The following is a 27,000-nucleotide window of genomic DNA, read 5'->3' on the forward strand; positions in this document are numbered from 1 at the left end:
GGCTCGCGGACTATTAACGTCCGATGGAGTTTGTCAAGCGTACCGGACAAGAGACACGTGAGCCGACGTATAGACGTGCACCGCTGCATTATTTATGCATCCCGATGCAACGCGCTCGGCTTATCCCCGATGAAACACACGGCCGGATCCATGGAGAGACTTTCGTTTGCCGCGCACTGTACGCTGCGCGCTGTCTCCCTTCTTCTGTGACACGTGACACGGCATTATTATCGCGGAAATGGGACGCGCGGCTGCACCGTTACAGTCTCCGATCTAAGATCTTCATCTGCGGTCTCGGATACCGTGTAAAGACCTCTCACAAACGCGGGGAAACGAGCCTCCGAGCGCGACCCGGCTGGATCGTTTCCGCGTTCGACATCTGTTCGAAAGATTTCTGCGCGCGGTCCACGACCTACGGCAAACTCGTCGTCAGGGCTTATCTGCGATTTCCTCGAGCTGTCCCGCGTCAAAGGATACGCTTCTTGTATCTCTCAGTCGATACTTCGTTCGGATCAAAGATGACGCTGGTTCGAGGAAGTCGACTTTTCTTTTTCATCGTATCGCGAGATTGTTCGGTGGAAGGTTCTTGTGAGAGATTGCCTGCTGACGAGGGATATTAACACTTGAATCGCATTCGTCGCAATGGTGGGTTTCAGCCTTCTTATTATGTAATTGTTGATGTCTTAGCACTGAACCGGCCGGTGGTTAAGTTAGACAATTTTCGCTGGCAATACTTTGCAAGTCTGTAAAAAAAGTATCTTACGTATTTAACAATACCTACTTTTTTATGATTTTCAATTTGAGTTACTGTTGTGTAATGTATAAATGTATAAAAAAATTGATAACCGTTAATAATAAAAGCGTTACATATGCGAAATGATTTAAAAAATAGTTCTGTGTTTGTCCTTATTTTTAAAAATAAGAGAAATATAAAACACCGCATTATTTATGGAATGACCCAATATAATCAATATATTGGGTTGAGATGATACATGACTATATGAAAACCTAACGACCCAATTAAATTGTAAAAATTGTAAATACAATATCCTTTAAATAATTTTGTTAAAATTCTACACTTTCTTTAAATTTACTATGGCCTTTCAAAATTAAAATTTTATATAGACGAGTTAGTGCTAACCACACTGACCCCTTCGATACTGACGGAAAATATAGTACAACGTATATAGTGTTCGTTAAAAAAGAACCATCACCAAAGGCCTAACTAGAATTTGGAAAACAGGGATGCAGTATGCGGTGCTACTTTGCGAGGAAATTCTACTCACTTTCTGGTTACCGATTACGGGTTACGGGTTGTTGCAACTGAATCTCCCTGCATGATCATTTCAACCCTCCTATCCGCACCGCAGGTTTAAAACCTACAGCGTAATTCTCTGGTCGAACGTGATTTTGTTTTAAAAAAAAAACAAGTCAAGGAAGGGAAAAAAACAGCTTGTACAGATATTTTCTTTTCCAATTTTATCTGTACAAGCTGTTCATATGGTTGCTAATAAGTGTTTTTATTTGTAAATGGTAAATATACAGTGAAAATGTAAGCGAAAAGGTTTGCTACTTTTTATAAGCAATTTAGTGACATACATAAAATTTTCGTTTTTGTAATACTTTTAAAAGATGTTCGTAAACTGTTTAATGTAAAATTTAAAAATAAAAAATTTGAAAGATAATAAATCAATGTTCGTTCATTTGGAAAGGTTTAAAAAAAGATAATTGCGGTACATACTGCTATAATAGCATCAATCAAAGTCAACGTAAATATGTACCAAATAGTGTTCATAAAATTCCATATACGTCAAATTGACGCATTCCATAAACCTAATGATAATATTCGTTGAATCGACCGATTAATAAACCTAGTGTTAGAAAAGAATGAAGTTACTATTCACCATCGCTTCATGAAAAACACCTTACAACACGTCATCCATCCCACGCATCATAATCGAAACAACATACTCCATCAAGTTGGAAATCATCTCGCGGTACGCTCACCTCCGTTTCAGCCCACTCTTCTAACAACATTGTTATCGCGAAGGATCGAAGCGACGCGACGCTTCAGCGAATCACGCGCCGTGTTGCCAGTTTAACCCCAATTCAGCGGAACGATTTATTTCATTCGAACGGTGCTCGCATCAAGATCAGCGACGCGAATCGAGGCTGGCTCCCCGATACCCTAAGTATCTAACTCGAATCGAAGAACGGCTGAAGTAGCCGAGCCTGGTTTCAGCCACGAGACACGTCATTGACTACGAAATCGATTTGCCTCGCACGTCCGCACGAAAACTGATGACGGATGCGGTAGTAGGCGGACTGGAAAGATCGCGCGATACTGAACACGCAATGGAAAACAATCTTTTTTCATAGAAAAAGATGTGTTTAACACTAAAACTACCGGATGAGTCAAATTGGCCCACTTTAGAATTCTTATTTTGCAAGTATTTTCATTATGAAGGCGTTTCTGCGGAAGATTTTCAATTAAATTCACGTATTTGTACAACTAAAAGACTAGGTCATCCTTCGAATCTCTAGAAACGTATTGTTCTAATTTTTATAAAAAATTGGAACTAAGTCGCTCTAATTGCTTGGTAGTTTCAGCGTCAACACTATGTAGGTTTACGGAACGCGTCAGTTTGACGCACATTGAATGTTATTAATATTATTCGTAATATTAAACGTAAATTCATAAATTATGTATTCTCAGTGTTAAATTATAACCTTTTGTTATCTTTTAGAGAGTTTTATTACAAATATCTTTAGTATTTTTGACGGAATACATTTCTAATAAATTATATATTCTCTGTGTTGTGTTGACCTTGTCTATTTTTCACAGGGTGTAATTGCAAATATTTTTAATAAATATTCTTAATAAATTATCTCATTTATATAATAATTCTCAGTTTTATTACACCCCTCTCATAAGGGTTTTCTCCTTTTACTGAAAAATCGATTCACTTGTTATTTCTTATATATAGAGTTTATTTTATATATTGAGTTTATTTTTAAGGTGGTCACATTAACAGTAAAATCATTAGTACTTAATAGTACTTAATACATAATACAAGATTTTCCGAATGGACATAGCTTAATTATAATGAACTCAGGAGGTTAATTTGTCTGAAAAACTTAATCACATTCTGAATACTTGTGGGATCACTCAGGTTCGTCTTCATATCAGACTTAATGTTACTTTTCTTCTTCTTTTAGAGGAGAAACGAAGACAATTTATTAGAACGTGTTTAATGGTTAGAGGTATTTCGCAAAGTATGCTTCAGAATATCTCTTTGGAACCGATTATTTGTCTGTCCGAAAAATAAAAACTGCACAAAATCCCTGGCCAACCGATAACTCAAATCGAAGGCAGGTCAAAGTAGCGGAGCCCGGTTTCATCCACGGGACACGTCATTGACTCCGAAATCGATTTGTCTCACACGTCCGCACGAAAATTAACGGCAGATGCGGCCCGCGCCTACGTAACGGGTGCACGGGCGAACATGATCGAGCCCCGGCTTTCCTTTCTCCGTTCGCGAGTCAATAGGATCCGTAATGGCGCAGGACTCGTCCCGGGCCATTGTCATTTTCGGCCTCGTATGCCACGGCAAATGAACAGTTTTGTAGAGCTGGGTACACACCGGGCACCGTCTGCGCCTGCCGCCGCCGCCGTTTCGAAAATGAACGCGCGCATTTGTTCGTTCCTGTTCATCGCTCCGCTGGCCCATGCTTGCTCGAAGAGAATTGATCGAAATTAGAAATTACTAGCTCGTATCCGCGGCTTCGTTCGCCTGGTTGCTAATATTATTAACGCGTTGAATACCGTGGAAGACACCGGTAATTCCCAACAGAATCTAGTTATTATAGTTCACTCAATTAAACGATGATTATTTAAAAACATTTCTATATTATAAGTAATGCTATCTAACGCGGTGACATTCAGCTAGATCAACGTGCAATAGTAATAATGCAATTCAATCAAATGATCTAATATTATATTTTTCCCATTTTGCGTGTTTAGTTCTATGAAATTGTACAGTATTCAATGTGTTAACACTGACGGTAACACGAACCGGTCGCATGACTGCTTTTGAAATTTGATTTAACGCGTTGTTGACTGGTAATTTTACGCAGAAGTTATCCCATGTCACTGGTTATTATTCCGTAATTAAATATGAAACTGAGACAATTTAAATAAATTTCAGTATACTTTATTTATACATAATAAATTGAAATGAAAAGTTGGACATATATTTTGTATAACTTTAAATATTTTACTTTTGCAATATTCTATATTTCCCTGCGGTTCGAATATTGAAATGGCTAATGCAAGTCCAAACATGAGTTAACTCGTGACTCGTCAACCATGTGTTAAAATGCTGCATTTTCCTTTATTCATTACACTTTGTACCAATGCCTATATTGGTTGATTAATTAGTTTCTCAATTTTTTGTCTTTGACTAAGTTCCTATCTATAACTAAACTTTTGCTTATTATACAATCTCAATTATATAATTTGTATGTAAGTTTATATTTTAATGGCTGTAAAATATACTCTATTGGAAAATTTATTATTCGAAAACTTTTGTATACGATACTTACAGAAGTAATCGCAGTAACTGCATAGAAACTAATAAAACCTTCGTTGTATAAACCATAAAATCTAATATTTATACAATAATGATTAAGAAATATCTGCGGCTAAATGCAGAGTGCTAAGAACGAGTATCGTAATTTAGTATACGGTGGGCTTAAAAGCAACGAAATCACATTTGCATAACGGCGGCCGATATTTGTTGGCTGACTGAAATCACGCCTACTTGAAACCGACCATCACAGTTTTAATACCCCTTTTTATAGCCGGAGCCCTCTATCTAAAGCGAAAGAAACTGAAACATAAAATGTACTCTTTCTTATCTTACACTTTCTGCACTTTATTTCATCGCAGAAAAGATCGAACTGGAAGATAGAATGATAGAATTAGTACACAACGTATAATGCAATAATTCTATAGGACCATAATCAGAATCTATGTAAATTAGAATGTTTTTCATAACTTCTGTAACGTACTTTTGATTTTTTTAGCTGTTTAGATCAGAACAAGGTGAATTAATAAATACTTTTATTTAATATAATTCGTTATTACGACGTGAGCTACGAAAAATGGTACACTTCAGTGTTTAGATCGATGACAAACATGTTTCAAATATACCACAAATACAAGCACGATTTATATTTCCGCACAAACAGTAGCCTCATTTAAAGTGAAGTATGACCTATATGAAAAATATATGGAAATAAAAATGTTAAAACAATAGGTAAATTTCAAAGCAGGATATTGCATTGTATAGTAGACATTCTAAATATAAAATTCAAGTATCATTAAAAAGGACAAAATTTATCGATAATGGTGTATAAGAAATATAATAGCAAATCGTATCTAAAGAATATAATACAAATCTATAATTATATTATTACTTACACAATTAATTCATATTTGTGTTTATTTCTTTCGTATCCTTTACTTACTTCATTAAAGACGTTTATATAAATATAAAAATCATTTAACTGTTTATGTTATCAATAGAATCCTTAGCAATCTCTATCAAACGTGATACTTTTCACAGCTAAATATAAACCACATTACTTTTCGTAATATCTAGGACACTGAAATGTATTAGTACTTTTTTTAACAAATTCAAATACTGCCAAAAGAGGCATATTTAGATTAAACATGGCTTAACTATTCTTATGCTGTCTATTTAACCGTTTACTTTCATGAAAAAAGATCGTAAAATAAGAAATTTAAATAAAAGATTTTGTTGCCTGTATATCATAATATATTCCAATCATATTTGAAACTGTCTCAACGCCTGATGAGATTAACTCATTGGTATTGCATTAAGCAATTACAGCTTCACTTTCTTATCAATCATGTAATTATTCAAACAATGGCACTAAATGGTCATTCAGTAGATTATACGGAAATAGAATGTTGATACATTACAGAAATAGCCAATGTCCTACTGTCACCGTACAGAGTAGTTAAATCACGAGTCTATACTTTGCCATAAGCGGAATATAACGTCTACAATTGATCGTATTATGCATATTATTAATTTTGTATGTAAATTTTTTTTCATCAATTTAGAAAGAATTATCAAAAAAGTAGGTATCAAAGTAATGGGATTTTAAAAATAAGCCAAAGTGTTCTACAAAAAAATGATAGTAGAATTAAAATTTCTAAAAGTTAATAGGAACTATCCCTCGGAGTATAATGTTTGGGTTCATTTTAACCCAGATTTTTAAACTTAATTTAACGTCTTACCTATTTTTAGCTACCTTGCATTCTCAGTTGATTATATCAAACTAATTATGTAATAAGATCAACGCGTCTTAAAGTATTATATCTACGTGTGAAAATGTATCTAAAAAATGAACTATGTAAGTAACAATTTGAATAGTCCTAAACAACGTTGCTTATATATACAAAGTAGTTAAAAACATCCACCGTTGGAAGGTTAATAAATTTCAAATAAGAGTACACATAATTATAAATACAATTATATAAAATATAAATTGTCAAATATAAATATAAAATATAACTATATTTTCTAAAAATTTCTGAGAAGATAGCCGCGTGGAAGAAATGGCCACTTGATTTATCTTTAACCCCTTGGCTACTGTTGGCGTCTAAAGGCGCTTTAAAAATTTGGTTTTCATATACTGTAGGCGCCGGTAAAGTGTTATTGACAATACTTATAGCAAAGCTCGCTTAGATCAAACGTAAGTGAATTCTAATTCAACAATTGCATCTTCCGTTAGTCATATATTATATAAATTTGATTACTTTATATTGGTTTAATTTAGTTCAAATCAGTGTTTCGTTGGTTCCAATACACTTTCTTAGAAATACGCTCTGCCGCAAAATTCTGGCGTCGCCAAGGGGTTGAAAATCAAACCTCATACTCTAGTTCTTTTAGTCTTCCTTTAAATGTGTTTCAAGGAAAATATAATCTTCTCCCTCGGAATTACCCTATAAGAAGAACCGAAGAAAGTATAATTATATTTTCCATATAATTATGGTGGATGCAATGGAATAAAGTCCATACTAAAACTGCAAAAGATGTTTGAACGTTGAATAACCACGGTTTTCCACCTTTTCAAGTCATTCGCGGACCGCCAGATAGAAACGTTCAGCAGCTGCAACTGTCACAGACACACGGGGGTTGTAGACACGGAAATATGTCGCACACGCGGAGAACTCGATACATGAAGAGGCAAGAAAGTCCTTAGAATCTCGACAGCCGAGTGTGTCGAGTTATACGAAACCGTTCCGTAGCATAGAAAGGAGGACTCTTTCGTGGTGAGACGAAACTTCGGCCCAGCCCGTTTATTTTCGTTCCGATTTCACGGAGTCACAAGAACTCGGCTCGTCTGCGGATGCACAGACGGCTAATTGGAGCTTCCTCCCTTCGTTTCCGAAACTGGCGACGATTGCAAAGTATCCAGGGAATGCTACGTATTTTCGGAAAGTGTCTGAACCATTGCGACGCTATACGTTGGTTACCGCAGAAGTTTCGGGAATCCGCCATTTCTAGCGTTTCCATTCAGTTGTTTATGTTATTTTCGTAAAGCTTCACATTTTTATCGGCTGCACTGAATATCGTTGGGAGATGAGGGTGTTTTTTTCGAAACTCGTAAAGTTATTGGAAACCATCAAATTATTAATAAAATCTTTCGTATAGAATATTAGAATACTTGTAGTACCTCTCTTAATACATTATAGTAAAACAAGAATTATCAACTAATTGCAAACGCAGAGTCACATCTACGTGACAACAGCAGTGGAATTATTAACAAGAAATTCAATTTAGTTTCGGAATTCGAGTTAATTAATATATTCAAGAGTGTGTGGACTCGAATTTATAGGATAAGTTTATGTATTATTTTATATATAATATACACAAAGCTGTTAAAAAATGTACTTTTGAAAATCGTTGAGACATAATATAACACACACATATATATATTAATGAATAAATTAATTAATTAATTAACAGAATTAAAACACAATATTCTCATATTGTAGTCATCTACATAAAGTTGTTATAACAATGTGAGAATATTGTGTTTTAACTGTATTAATTTATTTACTTATCTATACAGTTATGATGTATTATAAATGTATTATATTATGTTTCAACGATTTTCAAAACGAATTTTTTCTCAATGAAAAAGAATATGTACTTTCTTGTGATATAATATCAATGAAACGTATAATTTCTTTTTTTGTCCAGGGCATCTGTCCAGGAAATCGATTGAGACTCCTGGTTGGCCAATATGATACAGGGGGTTGTTTGGTTGGCAGCAGGCCTGACCTAACCATTTCTGAAGACGGTGTACAGAGGCATGGAAAACGGCGTAGCTGGCACGTTCAACCAAACAGGGTGAGTCATTTGTGACACAATCCTATTATTAAATTCATGGGGCACACAATATTCCTGTAGACAATGCAACTGCTCCTTTACTTCAGCCATAAATTTTACTTTATTTTATGATAATTTACCGCTAGAAATATTTATTGAATATATTATATGGTTTGTTAAACTCTCGGCATGAAATTAAAATTTAGATTTAAATAAATGAAGTTTCATCAAACTAATAACGAAAATTATGGGGAAACACGTCTAGTGAATTGAACTATTAGTCAACTTCAATATTAGCTTCAACTTTTACGAAGTGTTAATCAAAATAATACACTGTGAATTCACAAAAAACTTAAATAATCGATCAAATTCACAGTATCAACTGAAATCTTCAGTGAAATAAATCTTCAACGATTCATTTACACAAACATAAACATACAAAATAAATCATTAATTTTAGTAACAGAGTCACAAAAATTAATTAATAGTAACAAACTCATAAATAAATCTCTTAAGAATATTTAAAAAACAAAACAAATAAAGAACCACAATGAAAACTAACAAACCTGATTCATTTTCTCTAACCGAATTTCAAAACATGCAGACAACCAGAAAACAATCCAATCGATCAAAGTAACGTATTAGCATGAATTGTTTCCGAAATGAAATTCATACGGCATCATCGGAAATCCTTATGCATATACACTCATCTCTTCATTTACGCGGGGTATCCGTCTCACGTAGTAAATGGATCTGTTCAACGCGAATGAATATTGCGTACATTCTGTAACTCCAAAACAAACTATTGGATAGAAAAGCTGGTACAAATTTCGCAAATACATATTTCTTCCTCCCAGTTGAACAAAAAAATAATGTTGCCATTTCAAAAAATAAAAGTATTTTGTCGTTAAATTTGGATCGCGTATAAACGATACCGTACAAATGGAGGTACGAATGTAATCCTGTTGAGGTAAATCAAACGGTGGCACTCAATACTAAAAACAACAAATTTATCATTTTTACTGATTGCAGAAGTATCCTAGCAGCTGTCGAAGTTATTAAATCAAAAAACCTTATTACTAGACTGATTATCGAAAAGTATAACATGACATTAATTGAGAACCCAACCACCGAAATCCTGTTAAGAGGGTTACCATCACGTGGGAATTTCCTTAAGTAAAAAATCAGACTCAATTGCAAAACAGGGTGCTAGCTTTAGAAGACTTTAAAGAAGTAATTCGAAGAGTTCATTCATGCTCTAATATTTTAAAATTTCTAAAAGAAATCAAAACAGTACACTTAATTTAATCAGCCATCCACAACTAAGGAATACACAATACAGTCATGTACATAGATAATTGTCTGCATAATTTAAAGTAGTCGCAAATGACGTTGACGCATCGTAAAGTATACAATAAAGAAAGAAAAAGGATCGGGTGCGAAAGATTCGTCTAAATATCTGCCCGTAGAACTGCCGATTGCTCCCTTTAGTGCTTAATCTAACTGGGTTGGCCTGGGTATCACTCGATCTATTATCCCACCCGAGGGTGAATTTTATTGGCAGCGCACGCAGCTGCCGTCTCGCATTAATTTATTCGCGATTTGAAAAGACGTAGAAATTCATGAAGTTCGAAACCCGCCACCCCCATCCGCCCTCTGTCCCCATCGATCGACTTTATACGTGGGCACGGACGTACAATGGCGTCGTCGTCGACGGTGGCGGCGGCGGTGGTGGTTCCATTGTGTTCACCATAACTCCCGTCCCTCCCGCGGCGCACCCCATCCCCCACGGAACTACGGTTATATAGGCCCTAGCTGCGCGTAGAAACGGGATCTGTCAAAATCAGCTGACGACCAATTCGTTTCCCGGACTCTCCTTCTGGCCACTGACTGCGTCGCCTGCTATTGGCGTTGCTGAGCATCTGTCACCAACGACCGTACAGCTAAATGAATACCGCGAACGGATTGATTAGCCTCGTCTGAATTTCGTTCGAAGCATCGGCAGGACGCTTGCTTTGACAACGGGCACAACGACACTTTGTGCTAGTTTCTGTTTTGTTTTTGTACATGTGTATATGCTGTAAGATCAATTGGGGTTTGAAGAGCTCCCAATAATAACTGTTCCTAACTGCTGTATATCGGTTTCGATTGAAACAGTTGTAGAGAACCAAAATAAAGCTGCAACCGTTATTAGGTATATGGGTTGCTGAAGTTTCGGGGGAGTATGAGAAGTCACGAATATGTTTGAAGTAATGCTTACATTGCTTTTCAATATTGTCCTTCGATATTGATACATTTTCAATTGTGTTGTGGCAACGCTTTTTACCTTATAATTGTAAAGTTTTAGGAAAATAATATAAATTCTCGTGTTTAACCCCTTATATAATATCGACTCAGTCTTCTGATGAAAACGTTCAATTGAATTCGGCAAATCTATATGTTATTTATTTATTTTTTAAATGCTACTTGTCTATTATCAATCTTCAACCTTTAAAGTAAATGTAGGTACAGAATAAGTATCAATTTTTTTTCTTTATCTATTAAATTATTGAATTAATTTTCCTCTATTTTCGCAAATAAAGATAAACAAATCTGATTTCAATCTAAAACATATTCTATTTCATTATCTATAAATTGTCTATCTATACATTACAATTACTTTAAAAAAAGTTTGATTTGCCTGTATTTTTAAAAATAAGAGAAGTATTAAACACCATATTATTTATAGGATGACCCAATAATAACGATAAAGTAGTTTTATCAAGCACAGATGTGATAGATATCATAGAACAAGAGGTTGAAAATCCCTGAAACTTCTGCAGCAACATATATATATATATTGGTTTCGATTTCGATGCTTCATCGATTATCGATATTATATCGATTCATAGTGCAAGTCTCCACGATGTTTTTTCTATATGCAATAAGTGAGAAAGGAAACATATTTCTTCCCTTCAAAAATTGTACGAATTCAAACGAGTTTACGAGCATTACAAAATGGTCTTTGAGAATAAATCTACCATAGATGTGAAGATTAGAGTGGTCCCTTTACAACAACCCTTTGAAACATGATGTACTAAGAGTCTGCAGACATTGGAATAACCATTAATATACTAGACACACATTAAATGCACAAATTAAACACATACACTCTATACATGTACCACACATGCACTAAATTCACACAGTAGACGCAAATTAACCGAACACCACGCGAGGTACAAGTCCGATCGTACAACCTCCTCGTGAATTACCTCGGGTTATTCTAATGCTGGTGACAACTATATTTGAATTATTAAAGTTGATAAAATAAAATAATTGTACACATGAATAAACACAAATGTTACGCATTATTCAATAGTTCTTTTTAAAAACGATGAACTATAGAATTGGAAACTAACTAAGAACTTAGATGTAAAAACTGAATATCATTAAAAAATAAAGTCGCTTTTCCGAAACGCGCAAAGTTATCAAAAACCATTAAATCATCCATCAAATCTCTTGCAGAAAACATTGGAATATTTGTAATACCTTTTATAATATATTATAGTAAAACATAATTCTAATAATAATTATCAACTGAATGCAAACACAAAGCCACAGCTACGACAATAGCAATCAAATCGTTAAAAGCAAGAAATTCAATCCATCTTGAAAGTTCAAATTGACTAATACATTTAAGTACGCGTGCACTCGACGAGTATTCCACTGTACCCATAATAAATAATACAAAATGTGCTAAATCATATTAATTCGTAGTACAAACCCGCCCGCAGTAAATTACCATTTGGCGCCAGCCCCCCGATTCACGATCTTCATTACGAAATATGTACACGACAGATGTTAACTGGCACGAAATGAAAATATATAGATATGGGGGATTAATCATATGAATCGTTGCATATTTAGCGCGCCACACTTAATATACGCACGGATAATTCTCTCTAAATGGAGAACGCATCGATGCTCAGCAGCGAAATCGTTGGTATCGTTACGCGGAAGATGCGTTTATCGATGAATAATTGCAACATTAGTACTCGTATTGCGCAATGAGAAAGGAGATCTCTGGGATACTAGAGCCTACGCTCTAATTGCGGTTTAAATTCGCCGTAATTCATCGATTCGGTGATGGTTAATAGAAAATATTAGCAGAACAACTTGAACAAGACCAACGCCAGACTATATTGATATTCTAAATTAATCGTCCATAACAGATCTATATCCACATATTTTAATCTGCGCCACTATTCCTGGGAGAAAGTATTTGAGTAGAGAAACTAAATAATGATGCAAGGAATGTTTTCAGTGATTATGAAAGGCAGAAATAGTTCTGTTTCGATTTATATTAAATATATCCGTATGATAGAAATACATGTTTTTATAGATTATTTAGTAATTACAGGAAATGGTCAACTATCATAAAAATAAAATTTATAATTACAAACTAAATTAAATAATGTATGGACCGTTGGATAGTGTATCAACCTGAAAATATTTTAATAAATTTTACAAGTTGCACTAAGCATGATACATATTATCAAAGATTCTGCAATTCTTTTATTAAAAATATTAGTTATGAAAAATTGAAAACGTTGGAAAGTTAAAATGTGCTATTTTTGCAATACCGATGTGTTATAAGTGTAGTTTCACAATAGTTTCTATTATTATGATAGTTTTTCAGAATAACGATACAGTATTATAATTACGGTTTCTAAACTTGTTCAGATTCTTTGTCTAGTAATTCTCGACGTTCAAACTTTAAAAATGCCTGATTATTTTTCATTTCGAACGAGTAATTCTTTCTTCAAGTTTTAAAAGTTTAATAGTTTCTTCGTTGTCGCGCAAATGAACCTCGAGGCACGATTTCATAGCAATTCGTATTTTTTCTCCACTTTCCTGGATTCCTGCTTCTTCGAGCACGATTCAGCATCGATGTGGAAGGCCGAGCACGTACTGTTTACTGTTATAACATTGTCATCGTTGTTTTTCTGGCTATTTAATTTCGGGTCGGATATCCATCATGCCATTAACCGTAATTCACTTTGTCCCTCTGTTCCAAGCGTATTCGGCTACAAGCTACGGTCACGGCTCTTAATATTTCGTTACATTTAACCTTCTTAATCTTTGCTACAATACTACCTAAATACATTGTGAGGGTTCATTGGTACACAAAAGTGTACAGTGCTCCCTTCGTAAACCCTCGGTATACTATTTACAAACTAAAAATATTTACCCGTTCGCTATTTTTGTGTTCATCGTATATTTTATTCAGACTATTTTTCAATTAGAATATTTTATTTTGTAATAAACATAAAACAACTTTTAATTTAGTGAGCTATATAATTAATTCATCGTGATAGATGTATTTTTCGAGGTATTTATGATTACGAAAGTCACTCATATCTTTTTTTTAGTATGGATCTAATTAATAAAATGTTTAATTCTTTTGCTGATCACTTTGTGTGAGAATTCCTCATTAAATAAGGAATCAAATAGTTAATACAGTTTCTTTTTCAATTCTATATTTTTCACTGATTCATTTTATCGTGTTTTTCAACCTATTATAATTATATTATACGCATTAGAAAATAAAACAAAATAAATGATATATGTTTTGTCCACTGCCCTATTTTATCTTTTTCTATTATTTACATGTTAAGTCTTATTGTATTTTAAAATACTTTAATATGGTTAAAAAAGTATATTAACAATCATATAATGAACATTTAACCCGCTGTTCCATAATTTTTTTCAAATCTACGCTCACTAGAAATACAATACTTTGTCATTACTAATTTATTAGAAACAAAGAATTCCATATCCATCTATATCGACTATTATTTATATTACTTTAAAACATAACAATTGATAACAAAACAATAATACATATTTAACTTGAACTCAAAATAATTGACTGACACATTTATTTTGTTAATTTTCGTGTGAGATGTTCTTCACGAATCTGAGACGATATTATATGGCACAGGATTAAAATCCAAGTCTAAATCAAGCCCCCAACACAGAAAATGTGGAAATCCCAAACATATATATTATATATAAAGTACAGACACATATACGCAAGAGGACACGTTTGAAATCTTACCCAATCCTGCCCAATTCTTCTCAAATTTTTTCAACCTAATCCGACCCGAAACTCGGATATCCGATGCAACGGACCACCCGCACCTTCCTACAAATCAGCCATAGGATCAGGACTCCAGAAGGCAATTTATCGCGCCGTACGTTTCAGCAAACACGAGCGTTCCTGTCATCTCGACTCCAAAAACACAATAGCCATTACAATACCATAAACTTCAGGATACGACAAAGCCCTCAACTGATTTTCTAGATGCGCAACCCCTTTTGGGCCCAGTACCCTTGCGGTTTACCCTGAAGAGGACTTTCTCCCCACAAAAGGCTCGATACACTATGGCAGTTAACTCGCGATGTGACTGCCCACAACTGTCATCTTCATTTTCTGCGTGTCAGCCGCATCCTCGTACGATTTGAATATTTTCGTAAATTAAGATATCGCCGGACGAAACTAGGAGAATATAAATCACATATAATTAAGCGCGTAACGTGTGATATTAGTCGTAAAAGTATTTACTCGGATTTCTGGTATTAAAATAATTTATGCTCTATGGCAGGTATAATTACAACTAGCGATATTAATTATCAGCGAACCGTAGCTATCGTCAGGGGTAGAACAAATACAAACATTGAGTTTTGTCGTATTGTCGTATCATATATTCGTGTTCGTGTTATCTATAGCTTTTTAACATATTGAATGCTATGCAGGTCACTGGTAACTGGTAACCAAATCGAATTACTGTAATTCGTTTAATTAAACGATGCAAATTATATTATAAATTATTACAAAAATTATAAAATTATAAATTATAGAAATTATAAAATTATAAAATTATAAAATTATAAAATATAGAAATTATAGAAATTATAAAATTATAAATATTATAAACAATGTCACTTAATACAACGATATTCAGCAAAATGAAAGTACTAATAATAACGCAATTCTATTAAATAATTTGATATTATGTTTCTTGCATTTTGTGTATTTTACTCGCTGAAATCGTATGGTATTCAACGTATTAATAAATTATTTCTAGACTTTTACAGGGATTATATGTAAAATAGTATTTCTGTTTTACATTATATTTCAATTTCACTTTCTGATAAAGAACACGTTTACGTGTATAACAAAATTTATTTCGAAACCCATAGAACATTAAGTGTAGTAAATATCATTAAAAAATTATAAATTCTACTAAATACTCAAATTTCATAAAAAAACAATGTATATTTCACTTTAAAAGTGCGAGAAGCAGGATAAAGCTTTTTAAAGTTTATCCTACCAATTTTTTAAAGTCTTAAAGAAAAATATATTATAAAAGAATTTTGAAAATCCAATAATATTCGAGTGAAATATAATGCAGTTTGTATAATAATGAGACAAGGGACAGAATAAATCCTTTTCGTTGTATATTTTATCACGTAACGACAATAAAAAGTTTAGCACCGAACGGTTGGGAAAAGAAAACAAGAGAAAAAAGAAGATTCTTTTCCGCGTGTTTCATATTGCTTTTTATAGTTTACGCGAGAATGATCCATATTGCGCGAGGCGAACGTTATAATTTCGTTCGATAAAGAATATATTTCACGCCAGTTGCATCACAATCTCACATTTATATTCGTTTCTCAACCAGCTGAATTTCCGATTGGGATCCTTGAGGGCTCTATCCGCGGGCCTGCCGGTCATAACTCAGCCCTCCTTTTATGTTGCCGTACATTTCGATATAAAAAGGAGGAGGGAAGGGAAGGAGAATAAAACAAAAGACGCGTATTCACGAGCAAGCATTTGTTATTCAAATAGCCATACAAATAACTACACGGTGAATGTCAAAACTTGCAACGTCGGAGGATCGAAACCACTGGAACGGTTAAAACGTCCGTGTAACGGAATGATTTACGATTAAAGCAATTCGTTTCGAGAACCTCTTTTCGCTCCGGCTTTTTACCAATGTGGTTTAACCCTTTTACGTCCCAAATAAAAACTTTTGGGAAAGATACATTTATTTTCGAAATATACGTTGACTAATTCGTTACCCTTTTAGCTCCCAAATAAAAACTTTTAGGAAAAATACATTTATCTTCTCGATATACGTTAAGTAACTTATAATTTTTACAAAAACAAATCCTTTTTAAAAAATTTTATTTTAATCTCTTGCCATATGATTTATTTCTTAACTGTGATCATTAATAATTTATTAGGAAAAGAAATAATTTTGATGCTTATTCTATGTTTACGTTTACCTCAAAGGTTAAAAAGGAAATATGCATTTTCAAGACGATGTCACCGAGAACTAAAAACTTAATTTAGATATATTTGCGAATAATAATATCACGGTTTGAATTAAGATTATCGTAGGAGTTGAAGATTTCTCGACATTTTTGTAACTATGCTAAATAACTGGCTACAAAAGAAAGGTAAACAAGTTACTTGATTAATTTTTCTTAATGGAAACAGAAACGAAAGAAAAGACAAAAATTAAAAAACTGATCAATCGGACAATATAGGAATTGATACAAACTGAAATGAACGAAATGAAAAGCAGAATTTTCAATAAAATTTTAAAACCAGTCATTTAACGAGTTCGCGGTGCGGTTAATGTGAAATATAACTTAATCCTTTAAGTGGCAGAGGAAATTTTCGCTTAATGACACAAAGATGCATAATTATAAACAAAAATTTATATTTCAGTCAATTTTGATCTAAAATTCATAAAATTTTTGCGCCATACTAAAAACATGTTAGACTTCCTTTATTATTAACAAAATTAAAAAGAAACATTTCGCAAGTGCATGAACCGATATATCGCTTCTTGGCATTCAAAGGGTTAATTTTTAATTTCAAAAATTAATACAGTTTATAAGGAAAATATTCTGTTTCGGATTTCTTGTTTCGTAATTATTGATATCGTCAAAGCATTGAATACCTAAAATGACTTAAAAAATAAATAGTTTCACTTGAATACTATAATGAATATCTGAAGAAACTGAAAATAATCTAGCGTTATAATTTTTATGGGGATTACATGTCAATCGTATTAAATTCTCGATAGTTCTAGCGTTAAACTACAGAGATACATTGAATAACATAACACCGACGCAAGATCCCACTGCGCAGGAACAATTCGCACCAAGAGGGGCGAAAAGGGAGCGTTGATCGGCGACATTAGATACGCAAACTAGGACTAAAACGTCTCGTTCCGAGGAAGATGGGAATAGAGATAGACAGGAAGAGACCTTCCTCCCTCCGTATGGCCGCGACGAAAGACGGGAACAGCCAGCGAAAGGGGTGGAAGGTGGAGGATAGACTCGCGAGTTAGTTCCTCCGGCGGAACTGGCATTTCCTCGGGATCTTCTTGTTTCTCGTTCGGGTAGGCAGCCGCTTTTTGCGTGGCGCGATGTCTCTCCGTGAAGATCCGGATGAACGCGTCTCGCGGGGATGGGATGCGGGCATGTGCGTCGGCCGTCGACAGAAATACGACCGCCGTTGGCGTGTAGGGTCAACGTTACGCGAACAAGCTTCCTTGGAATTGCCTCGTCACGACGGAATTACTCGGATTCAGGTACAACTCGCAGGTGCCCCGGGTCGTGCCGTGAAACGAACGTAGCGGTATTTTTGTTGCCGCCGCCGCCGCCGCCGCCGAATGGGATGTCTCGCACACCTTCGCCAAACGCGGGGTCGTTCTTGTTCTCGCGTGAAATCCGCGCCATATCTGGCGGTCCGTGCCCGCAGCGACCGGCTGATTCGGATTATACACTTCTGATTGTGCGCGTTTATTTCGACTCATTTGCGTCATACGAAATGGAAAATAGGGGAAAATCGTACGAAACCATTGGTTTTTATCGCGTGCGAGCTACAAAATACAGGCAAAACGTTTCATCACGTTTGAGTGGCCCTAGTAGCATTGTTAAATGAATCCAAGGACAGAGATAGTGTTCCATGCAGAAGTTAAAAATTTCGAATTGAAAAGCAGTTGCTTCGTGACTGTTTTTTAATATTTTCGTATTGAAGGATCTGGTCAATAAATTTAAAATCTTAATTTTTAAAGTAAATATTTACAAACTATATATTTGCCAAATTATTTTATTTATTTTCCGAAGGCAATTCATAAATTTTTCATGAGATTTCTGTAATAAAGGTGTATATTCTTTTCTATTTCATGTGGTAAAAATGATAATAATACAAAATATGTAATAATGATAATAATAATAAAATATTAACCCATTTGCTACAAGCACTTCTTCCAATAACGATCTCCGCGCTCACAACATTTTATTAAATAAAACATATCGTCTTTATAGAATACAAATAACGATCAAGAGAAAAAATCTCTGTAACTTCCACTGCATTATACCATGCGTTATGATATTAAATGAAAACACACATAAATGTACTCTTCTTTACACAAAATGTAAAACATTGATCATCGCAAATATGCAACGCTGGTAGCGAACGTGTTAAACTCAATGATCGGCGATTTTCCATTAACTCTTTGCAAACAAGACGGTCTTAAACTTCTAATATTTCTTTTTATAGAAAATTAGATTATGCATAGTCTTACATACTTAAGGAAAAAAATCCACATACCAGTCTCTCGTTAGGTAAATAGTGAGATTGTTCCTTCGCAGTTTTCAATTTGAGATATCGAAACTCGAAGTGGCCGTAACGACGACCAGCGCGACCTTCCATTAACACGCTAAGCGCCATGTCAGTTACTAGTGACCGACGCTTCTGAGTTACTTGAAAACAATCGTAACACATAAGGTAACCATTGTCGAATGAAAACATTTAACAACGCAACTAAGCTGATAATAGTGTAATGCAAAGATTGTAACGTTAAATAATTAATAATCGTTCCCGCTTTTCTTTGCTACAAAAGAATAACTCTACGGAAAAACGGTCAAGATTTCCACGGTGCTTAACGTGTTAAGAAACAGAGATGGTCCGTATAATACGTAAATACCGTTCATTGTACTTTTACTTGGAACGAAGGAAACTTGTCAGTCATCTACTATCGCCGTCCTCGTCCTCTCAAACGTCTCTACCTAAATGAGCAATATAAAAACAGACGAAAAAGTCCCCGTAAAAATAGAAACAACGGGCCCTTTCGATACTTGTTTTTCCTCGGTAGCATACCGTTGCACCCTTCGAACGATTTACGAGAAGCCGATCCCGCAGGATACCCTACATGGAGCTTCCCTTGTCTCGTTCACCGTGCAAAGACCACCGGTGCCCTTATATGTCCGTAAGTCCAGACAATATCTACTCTCCGACGCCACTTCGCTGCCTCCTCTTTCTTTCCGCGTCTCTTTCCCTCCAGTTCGCCGTACACTCGAGGAGAATGGTGTTCGGTGTTCGATTCTACGCTCGATCCCGAATAAACGACTCGACACGTGAAATTCTAATTTCGATCGACTGTATACCGACTCTCCGTGAATTTATTCGAAAGCACTTATCGAATCGCCTCGTAGAGCCTCGACGTTTAATCCTGCCCGACGTAAACAAACAAGGAGAAAATATATACACACTACCATCGGGATTTATACGGAAACCCAACGCAAAATACGTCGCAAACCTGGAATTACCGTCTCTCATTTCTGAGAAAATTCGTATTGAAATTGCGTTTGCGTTTTCTGCTAGATAACTGAAGTCAACTGTAACTTACCATTTCTATGTATCCATTTGAATACTTTATACGTAGCAATATTGTATTGTACTGTATTTTATTGTGTTCCACACTACTGAGACAGTTATTGTTGGAAGCTGGAAAAACCGAAATTGGAAATCTAAAATTACTATCTTACATTCTCGAGAAGATTGGTCTCAAAATTACGTTAGCTGTTTCTGTTAAATTGTCAATTAGTTTTAAACGCTAGAACTACCGAGTGTTTAATACTATTATTATGTAATCCTTATAACAATTGTGACAATAGATTTTTCTCTATTCCTTCACATATTGTCATTTTGGACATTTAACATTTTTAAGATATCAATAATTGCGAAACAAGAACACTGAAACCTGTCATTCTTACGGATGCGGCAATATTAACCTTATTTCTTTTCATTTCCTTATTTTCAAATTTCATTGTATCATATTAAAAATAAATCTAAAATTAAACCATACCGTTTCCAAATTCCTCATTTCTATTTCGAACAATTACATTTACAATAAAAACATAGATAATCACAAACGCTTAACAGTAAACACATCTAAACAAACTACCAATCACTTAAGTAACCACAGAATTCTACTAATTACTCCTCATAATCATTATCACTCAACAATAATAACAATCAAATCAAGGAACCCACTCTCCAAATACAAGTTCAAAAAAAATCAAAATTCGATATCTCCTACGCTCTTCGCCTAAACAACCTGTCTCTCAAAGCATAAATTCGTGCAGATATATTCATGGTCGATTTATGGCAAAGCTCACCGTGAAGAGGCTCTCTTTACCGTGTTATGTGTCTTTCAAATTTGTTTGTTCTCGCCACTGTTATTCCCTGTTCTTCCGAGTCACTTTTGATGTCTCTCACGATCGCGCGGAGAAACACCCGCACACGTTCCAGCGCGTGGGGAATACAAAGTGAGGTCCCTGGAGTCATCTCGATGGAATGTGCGGGGCGGTTTAGCTCAAAGAAGGGCGGACGCGTTTCATCACGTGTACATATCCATGCTGTCGCCATCTTTCTCTTTCTCTTTCTCTTTCTCCTATTTCTTTCTTCCTATCTTTCTCCCTCTGTCTCTTTCTCTTTATCCCCTATACTTCCGTCTGCATCTTCCCCTCACACTTTCTCAACTGTTTTCTGTATCTATCTTTATTGACTTCCTTCCTTCCAGGAAAATCTTGATGTCTCTCCTTTTATCGTCGTCTGAAAATCTTGGTGTCCCTTTCCTTCTGCTTCTGCAGCTCCTTCTCTCCTGCTGTCGGATATCTTCTCGCTCCGTTTGTTTTTCACGCTCTTCGTCGGCCCCTTTCAAACAATCTTTTATTTCTCTTCTAATTCTACCCTTTTCCTTGGGCTCGTGTTTCTCCTTCTTCTTGTTCATCCTTTTTATTTGAAGCGAGAATTGGAATGAATCATGTGAGAATAATTGGTCTCCTTGAAACGAAGCCTCCCGGGTTAACGAGATTTGCAAACTGGAACCTGGTAACTGTACTGTTGGTGTTCGTACGCTTAAAACGTAACGGCGCGAGTGATAAAATATTTATGTACTTGGTTGGTTTTAGCGTGATTGTAGGGTTAATTAATGTTCCAGATTCGTTATTTTGTTATTTTCGGTTAACCTTGTTGTTTTTCGAGTGGAGTTTAATTGGAGTAATATGTTTAAATAGAGTAAAATGAGTACTTGCTTTTTTTTATTGTACAGTTATCTAGTGATATTATAAACGCTATATATTAATTAATTTTGAATTGCTTATGAAATTTATAATTTCGTTCGTATACTGCAATGAAAGTAAAAAATTAGGTATGAATGTTTTAAATACTCGATAGTTTTTGTGGTAAATTTATTTCAGTTGCGTAATAACTATACGACAATATTTCTCTCATTTACATATCTACAAATAACTATGTATAACTACCGATATTGAAGTATTTACATAAGTGAGAATTACGTCATGCTCATGTCTGTTTCGAGACAAATCGCAACTAATTTTTACTACACGCTACTTACGTCCATGTAAAAATCACCGAATCACTGAAACACATTCCTCCATAATGTTAAAATTTTATTCTTCCCTCGCAGTTTCCAATTCACGATACATGTCACAAATAAAAGCAAGTGTCACTTGTACTACCGGTTTAGAAAATTACATATCATTCTGTCACGATAGTCACGTGGACTCGTGTTAACTGAATAATTTTTATTTGCTGTCTTACATTGCTACCACATGTTCTTAAATTCTTTCCTTCCCTTTCCAAAATTATTCAATAACCAATACTTTTCGTGATAGGTCCTAAAAGTTCAAAATTGACAACCTCTCTCAAGAATCTTTGTACATTTTAGTAAAAATCTATTTTTTTAGCAAGTTTTTCTATATGACAACATTAATTTATTGACGGAGAAGTAATGTTATTATGATACTATAAAATGTTCGTGCAAATGAGGAAACACTTTTTATTCCTTTCGTTGTACTTTCATAATGCAGAATCGACTGGCATTTCCCACCTTTGATTTTGCTATTTTAACGGAACATTTACTCTGCGAAGCAATGATTATAATTGTTTACCTAAGGTAAACGTTTAAATATACCCTAAAAGCACTGAATACTATTTTTCACATTATAAAGAAAAAAGAAGCCGGTAAGGGATTTAACAAGCAAAACGGAAAGAAAAAATTGGACAGCGAAATAGGGAACGTGTGAAAAAGTCAAGCGTATGTAAAAAGAGAACTGCGAGAGAAAAGTAAAATAGCATCCTGACATGGGAAAAAGAAAGTATGGCGAACGAGAAGATGGGTGCACGAATATTTTTAACATCTGCTTGTTCAGAAATATAAAAAGAATAAAGTACAAGAATTTTCGAGCATCTTGACACATTATATAAAAATATTTCAACATACGTTTATTAAAACTGAGATAGTTCTTGTTGTAATTACTATCTAATATAATAAATAACTTAATATTTAAACACATTCAACGACGACGCTTCTTTTTTTAAACAAGAATTCTCGTTCCCCGATGCGAATGTGTTAATCAATTAACTGCGTTTGACATGTATACACGTCAGTTTAAAGCTTGAAATGATACTAATTCTGTCAACGATAAATTATTTATTTTTTCAGTTAAACATGTAATTCTTTTTTGTTTCGCATTGGTTTTTCATAAAAATATACCCTAGCTACATTCGTGCTATGTTTGACGAGTACACGCTTCATTTTTTGATTTTATTGCACGTAAACTGAGGGATTTTTCAAACTAAATTCCACAGTTAACAGGTTAAGAAAGGAACAAAGTTATTTTATTTCATTACTTCACATGTGGATGCAGTATACGAAACTTAATGAAAAACACGAAACTTTATAATTTTACTATGTTAAATCATGCGGTGACAGAGAGTCTCATCTCGAATGAAAAAGGTTAAAATTGTCTAGAATGAGAAACGTAATCGTGACGCGTTCTCGATGGAGAACGAACATGTTATTCAAATATTGTAAATACCCGGACAGGTCTAATATCGTGGTAGGTTCGGTATAACCATACCGACGCAAGAAGAGAAACAGGAGTATTCACGACGTAGGCGAAAGTGGCTTCGTGCTCCGGCGACGTTAAATAGAATAACCAGATCGTGGCTGACTCGGCTCCGACGGTCAGTAACAACCAGTAACGTACGCTAACATTGCGCGTTAAATTCAGCCCCAAGCAACAATGCGGTCGCCGATGCTGCTTCTTATGTGATTTTTATCGTGTTGTTTCATTGTAAGGCAAGCCGCTTTGCATTGCTCGTTTGCGACTTCTGTTGCAAACGAACGGGTCACAAAGGACAAAGATGTTCGAAATTTTATACTTCACGGTTGGAAACGTATATTATATTACTTGATCGTTGACAAATCGTTTTGGTAGACACTGATCGTATCATTAAACTGAAAATAATTCAATGTATAACTTGAATGAAATATGGTGAATGAAATTTGTATCTATATAAAATGAATGTGAACTGTGAACGCTTGTATATATGACAATAATTAAGAAGTATTTAATTAGTAGAGTGTATTAACCTCTTGTATTATGATATTTTATTCTTCATAACTTATTAGAAAAAGAAACAAATTCTACACTTATTTTACGTCTACGTTTACGTTGAAGAATTGCAGTTAATAATAGAAAAATAATAATCAGTTTGGACTTGAAAGAATTAAGTGACATTTATACTTGTTAAGTTTTATATGAAGTCTTTGCCATGAGTCTAATACGATACTGTATGACAAGAAGTTAGGATATCTTAGAAAATACTCGACTTTTATTTAGTTGGGTAATTTTTGTTCTTATACGATGAACCTGTAAGCTGCAAAGTCCGACTGTTGTATTTTTTTAATTATTTACATTTAATAGCATTTAATATTTGATTTACTTTATTTTTACTTTTCTTTTATTCTTTCGTAATATTTAAAAATTGTTTCTCAAGTAACTAGGATACTTATTGTTATAACATATTTCTTTTTCTTCTTCGTTTTGTCATTTTTTACCAGAATTTATATTCATACACTTGCAATATATTCTAAAATTCACTTACATATAGTTAACATTAAAACTACTGAGAATTACTTGTTTTCAATTTTGTATAAAAATTGAAACATTACGTTTCCCGAGATTCGAAGACTCTCTTATGTTTTGTATCTGTACAAATACACAAATTTAATGAACAATTTTTTACAAAAATGCCTTCATAATTTAAACGCTTGCAAAATAAAAATTCATAAGTGATTTAATTTGATCCATTCGGTAGTTTCAGTCTTAAACAACATTATTCTCCCAACAAAGTAAACACTTATACAACCTACTGAAGAAAAATCACAAACACTCCTAATATAGCAATTCTTAAAATTTTATCCACCGCAAGCCTGTTAACTGTTTACTTTTTTTCATTAAGCTTCATATACTGCATCAATATGTAAAGTATTGACATAAAATAACTTTGTTTCTCCTTTAACGCGTTCGCATCGAGAAACCAGAATTCTCGTTTTTGAAAAATAATCATCTTCTCAGTTACAAATACTTTATACATAATCTCTTAAAAACTTATTTTTAAAACAAAACAAATCACAACAAAATAACAAAATTCCCTTACCCTTTGATTTCAAAGCTACAACACTCAGCAAGTAAAAGCATACCCTAACCAAAACCATACTACCAACTACTAACTCGTAGCCTCAATCAGTAACCATATACAAACTGTTAATTCCCATCCAAAAATAACTTCTAAATTTCCCAATCGTACACTATCCCCCATCGTTACACCCAACATGTTCAACCCACCGATCCTCCATCCGCCTCACAATCAAAATCACCAAAAAAAAACCATTCTCCCTTTTTCTCCAATCCAAACCTTCAACCCCCAATGCAATCAATAACCCAGACAAAAATCGTTCGTTAAAATCGCTCGCGATTCGAGCCTTCGGATCAGCTTCCGTCCGTTCCGTCGTCTGTTCCCGGCGCGTTGGAAAAGAATATTCATTGTGAAATTTCCAATTCCCCGGAGGAGCGAGGCGCGTTCGTCCGATCGCCGGAAATGTCGTGCTGCTCGCGTTTGACGGGTCCCGGGTATGGTCGCTGGAGACGCTCCCGCTCGGCCGAGATTCCTCGGCTCCTCGCCGTTAACGAAGGACGGAGCTGCGCGCGAACGAATTCGTCGCCCGGGGTGACGGGATCTTAAAACCGTCACTGCCGAGCAGAGGCGAGCGAGCGAGCGAACGTGCCCGCCGTTGCACCGACTGAAAATGGCATGGAAAAAGGAACAGAGAGGGGAAAATCCGTAGACGGGAGGACAGACGGCGAACGAGCGAGAAGGAGGAACGGACGGGAGTCGTCTGGGCGTGGGCCGGGCTCTTTAACGGCCAGTATCAATGAACTGCGAAACTTGTTCGCGTGGGATTATCTACTCTCTCGGTAGTAGCGCGATGCTCGACGCCGCCGGTGATCGAGTAATGAATCGGTCCGCGGTACCCTGGAACACGCTTGATCGGTGAAAAATGGAATTTCACGGTTGGCCAGGCCACGGTAGCCCTCTTTCTTAGCCCCTTGCCTTGTGATATCGTGTGGGACTCGCAGGGAATTCGAGAATTAACTGAACAGGCGGAATCAATTAATTTCTTGTTTTAGTATTTCTTATACGACTGTGCCTAACCCTTTGCACTCGGGAATATTTCTCTAGAATATTTATTATTTTCTGAGGAAGTATCAGTGGTACTTTTTGCAATTAATAGGAAGGTGTATGTTGCGTAAATTGAAGGGTAGGATTATTTTATTTCCATGTTGCATGTATTGATAGGTTGTATAAAATTTTGAATTTTGAACTTTAGCATTTCGCTGGGTGTAATTAAATGTCGATTGAAAGGCGCCTCTCAAGTACAAAAGGTTAATGAAGATATCTTATCGTTAATAATGTATTATTAATGTATAAGTAAGTAACGTTTAGATTTGTCAGATTCATTTGAAAATGTTCGTTGCGAGATTGACATGGTATTATAGGGCAAGAGGTTAACACTAGAACTGCCCAGCGTTTGTTAGGGTTGATATTGTAACAATAGTTTTTTACAATTTAGTCAGATATTCGTTACAGTGTTTAGAAACTATTTATTTTCAAAATCATTTCGGATATTGAATACTTTTGAAGTACTAATAATTTCGAAATAAGAAAACTAAAACCCGTCGTTTTGACGAGTACGTAGTTCTAGTGTTAAGTCCACTTATAGTGTTACTTGCCCTATAATGTGTCAGGCCCATGGTGAAAATTTAAAACAGAATTTGTCAA

General features: G+C 34.9%; 1 protein-coding gene across 1 annotated transcript in view; it reads left to right on the plus strand.

Annotated features, from left to right (window-relative positions):
- The window catches only part of p130CAS (Serine_rich_CAS and FAT-like_CAS_C domain-containing protein p130CAS), a 191,693-nt gene that overhangs the window by 120,886 nt on the left and 43,807 nt on the right, over positions 1–27,000 (plus strand). The window contains exon 3 of the mRNA XM_031970481.2: positions 8,304–8,453. Within this exon, the coding sequence (XP_031826341.1) occupies positions 8,304–8,453 (150 nt within the window). The remainder of the gene's footprint in view (positions 1–8,303; positions 8,454–27,000) is intronic.

Source organism: Nomia melanderi, chromosome 7 (assembly GCF_051020985.1).
Source record: "Nomia melanderi isolate GNS246 chromosome 7, iyNomMela1, whole genome shotgun sequence".
NCBI lineage: Eukaryota > Metazoa > Arthropoda > Insecta > Hymenoptera > Halictidae > Nomia > Nomia melanderi.